This window comes from Pyxicephalus adspersus, chromosome 5 (assembly GCF_032062135.1).
Source record: "Pyxicephalus adspersus chromosome 5, UCB_Pads_2.0, whole genome shotgun sequence".
Taxonomy (NCBI): Eukaryota; Metazoa; Chordata; class Amphibia; order Anura; family Pyxicephalidae; genus Pyxicephalus; species Pyxicephalus adspersus.
The window spans coordinates 147,377,633-147,380,690 of NC_092862.1; the positions used below are offsets into that span (position 1 = coordinate 147,377,633).

Consider the following 3,058-nt stretch of genomic DNA (forward strand, 5'->3'; position numbering starts at 1 on the left):
GTGGGGGGGTCTCCTGGTATTGGTGGTATCAGTGTGGGGGTCTCCTGGTATTGGTGGTATCAGTGGGGGGGCTCCTGGTATTGGTGAATCTGGGGGGCCATACCTGTGGTTTGGTTGTGGTATTTGCACCGGCATTCACTGGACGCCACGCACACCCCATCCTGCATCAGCTGACCCTCAGGACACCCACATGAAGGCTGACACCCTGCAGGGTCCAGGCACGCGGTGTCCCCATGCAGATCATCACAGGAGCGGGGACACTGCTTACCACACGGAAAGTCTATGAGATCAGCGCAATCTGCAAGATAAATATTGGTCAGAGAGAGAAATCGCTACCAGCAAATAATCCGCAGTGTTGATGCTCTATGAGGATAAAATGCACCGGAAACCTGATGTTGTCTGCCGCTGATGTGCGATTCACTCGCAGTCCTGCATGGGTGAATGTCTGAAACCTGTATAATTGGTAGGGGCCACCAATCCCCGGGGCCCAAATACTGCACACATATCAGATTGACTGGGGATACTATAATCTAACAATTTACCATTCATTTGTGTGGATGTCAGGCTGTATGACCAGGGCTGAGTGAATCTTTCACCTCATGTTTGGGGTGGTGTTGATGGTGTCAGTTTGATAATCTTTCACAATTCCCTGCCAGGTGTATTTGACCTGCACTTGACCTCCCTTTGAGCACCTCATGCCGTGAATCTCATTACCTGAACACTGTGTGCTGTTTTGGTGGCAGGCTTTGCTCTGCCGGGATTCACCCTCACATGGAGCGCCCCCAAACCGCACCGGGGGGTTATTGCAGCGCCTAGTCCTGATAGAGTCCCCAGAGCAGGAGTCGCACTCTGACCAGGGACCCCAGGGGCCCCACTGTCCATTCACTGGGAAGAAAAGAGAGGCTGTGTTATGGATCTGTCATGGAAGGGCCACTTGTACTTTGTTGCACTCTCTTTACCTGGGCAGAAAGTGGGTGAGGGGCATTCCTTTCTCTCCAGCTGCACCCCGGTATCACCAAAATACTGCTGCACCCCATCACAGGGCTCTCCTTCACCCAATGGCATCGGACAGGCACAGCTCCGGTACCTTGTCACCATCTCTGTGCCACACGTTCTGGAGCACGGGGTCCATTCCGACCAATCACACCAGCCTCCAGCCACTGACAACACAAAATGAACAGGCAGCATGAAATCTTTGTCTTCAGTCCGTGGCCCCCGCAGTGACTCCGCTCCCCATGGACTGCAGGGAACGGTTTTGTCTCTGATAACCAAACTGCAGCAAAGTAAAATCAGCAACCCGGCCATAGAGGAGATCACATTCCTGCTCATAATGTCCAGCAAATCATCTCCTCTCCTCATGGGGGCGCCACCACCATCTATCATTTCCTGATTTACAAGGCCAGCCCCCTTTTTGTGATCAGCCAATTGAAGGCCGACATTGTTAAGCCAGGTTAGGGGCAGCAGAGACCCCGCTAATGTCAGAACAACAGAATTCCCAGTCCTTACCCGCAGACCCGCTACCTACCTGCACAGGTGACACTGGTGCACTGCATGGTTCCATTCACACAGGTGCTGCGGAGAGACAGGACAATTAGTTGGGGGTTGGGCCCGGATTACAAAGGAAGAAGAATGAGCGGAGTCTTACCAGTTGTTACATCCATCTCCTCGGGGGACGGTCTGACCAGGGAGCCGCCTACTTCCTGTAAGGACATCCAGACACGTGCACTCCCCTATAGACACACAGGCCGTGCCATTCCCTGCCAGGACCTTACCAGGGGGGCAATAACAGCCGGGCTGGCAGGACTCCGTACAATGCTGGGGAAGATGGGGCTATTATTATTATACTTATAACACGAGGAGATAACACTGAGCCACAGGGCCAGGGGCCCGGAAACTGACAATCACCCCACACAGCTAGCAGAATCTGATAATACAGAGGGCCACGGTGACACAGGGACAGAGCACAAGGGGCCACGGTGACACTGGGACGGAGCACAAGGGGCCACGGTGATACAGGGATGGAGCACAAGGGGCCACGGTGACACGCAGAGGGCGCACAAGGGGCCATGGTGACACGGGGATGGAATACAATGGGCCGCGGTGACGCAGGGACAGAGCACAAGGGGCCACAGTGACACGGAGATGGAATACAATGTGACACGGGGACAGAGCACAAGGGGCCACGGTGACACGGGGATGGAGCACAAGGGGCCACGGTGATACAGGGATGGAGCACAAGGGGCCACGGTGACATGGGGATGGAGCACAAGGAGCCACAGTGACACGCAGAGGGCGCACAAGGGGCCACGGTGACACGGAGATGGAACACAGCGACGGAGCACAATGTGACACGGGGACAGAGCACAAGGGGCCACGGTGACACAGAGATAGAATACAATGTGACACGGGGACAGAGCACAAGGGGCCACGGTGACATGGGGATGGAGCACAAGGGGCCACAGTGACACGCAGAGGGAGCACAATGGGCCAAGGTGACTTACCGTGATGTCATCACATGACCTGGGGCATGCTGGGCCACAATTGCTGTACACGGCGTCTATGATGGACGAACAGTTTATTTCTAGAAAAAGAGATGAAAAATAACAATTTCTGAATTGAAATAAACTTTATTTAAATGTTTAACCGAACACTGTGCCCAACCAATCATCACTTTCTCCTCCAAGGTGAAATGAAATCTGATTGGCTGTGTTTCCTCACCTAAGCACGGAGGAAGCTGGCAGGGCTCCACCTCTGCACTCCGACCCTCACAGAATTCTCCACCTCCCAATGGATCACGGCACACGCGGCTACGAGATCTCAACCCTTGTCCACAGGTCTTGGTACAATCTGTCCAGCTGCTCCATAAGCTCCATTGCCCATTCTCTGTAGAAGAAAAGATGGGGGGAACCATGTGAACCAAAGAGGGGGATCCCCATCACCCAGAGATCACATGATACAAAGCCAAATATTATTATTATTATGGCAAAAATGTATTCCCTGTACAGCCCTGCTGCCCACTGCTCTGTATAACCCAGCCCTGCTACCCACTGCTCTGTAT

At 53.7% G+C, this 3,058-nt stretch overlaps 1 protein-coding gene across 1 annotated transcript in view; it reads right to left on the reverse strand.

Moving 5' to 3' along the window:
- Nucleotides 1-3,058, reverse strand: part of LOC140332148 (SCO-spondin-like) — a 65,884-nt gene that overhangs the window by 15,468 nt on the left and 47,358 nt on the right. The window contains exons 72-78 of the mRNA XM_072413442.1: nucleotides 2,719-2,883; nucleotides 2,502-2,581; nucleotides 1,646-1,815; nucleotides 1,526-1,572; nucleotides 960-1,160; nucleotides 715-885; nucleotides 104-298 (exon numbers count right to left, since the gene is read on the reverse strand). Coding sequence (XP_072269543.1) covers nucleotides 104-298; nucleotides 715-885; nucleotides 960-1,160; nucleotides 1,526-1,572; nucleotides 1,646-1,815; nucleotides 2,502-2,581; nucleotides 2,719-2,883 — 1,029 coding nt within the window. The remainder of the gene's footprint in view (nucleotides 1-103; nucleotides 299-714; nucleotides 886-959; nucleotides 1,161-1,525; nucleotides 1,573-1,645; nucleotides 1,816-2,501; nucleotides 2,582-2,718; nucleotides 2,884-3,058) is intronic.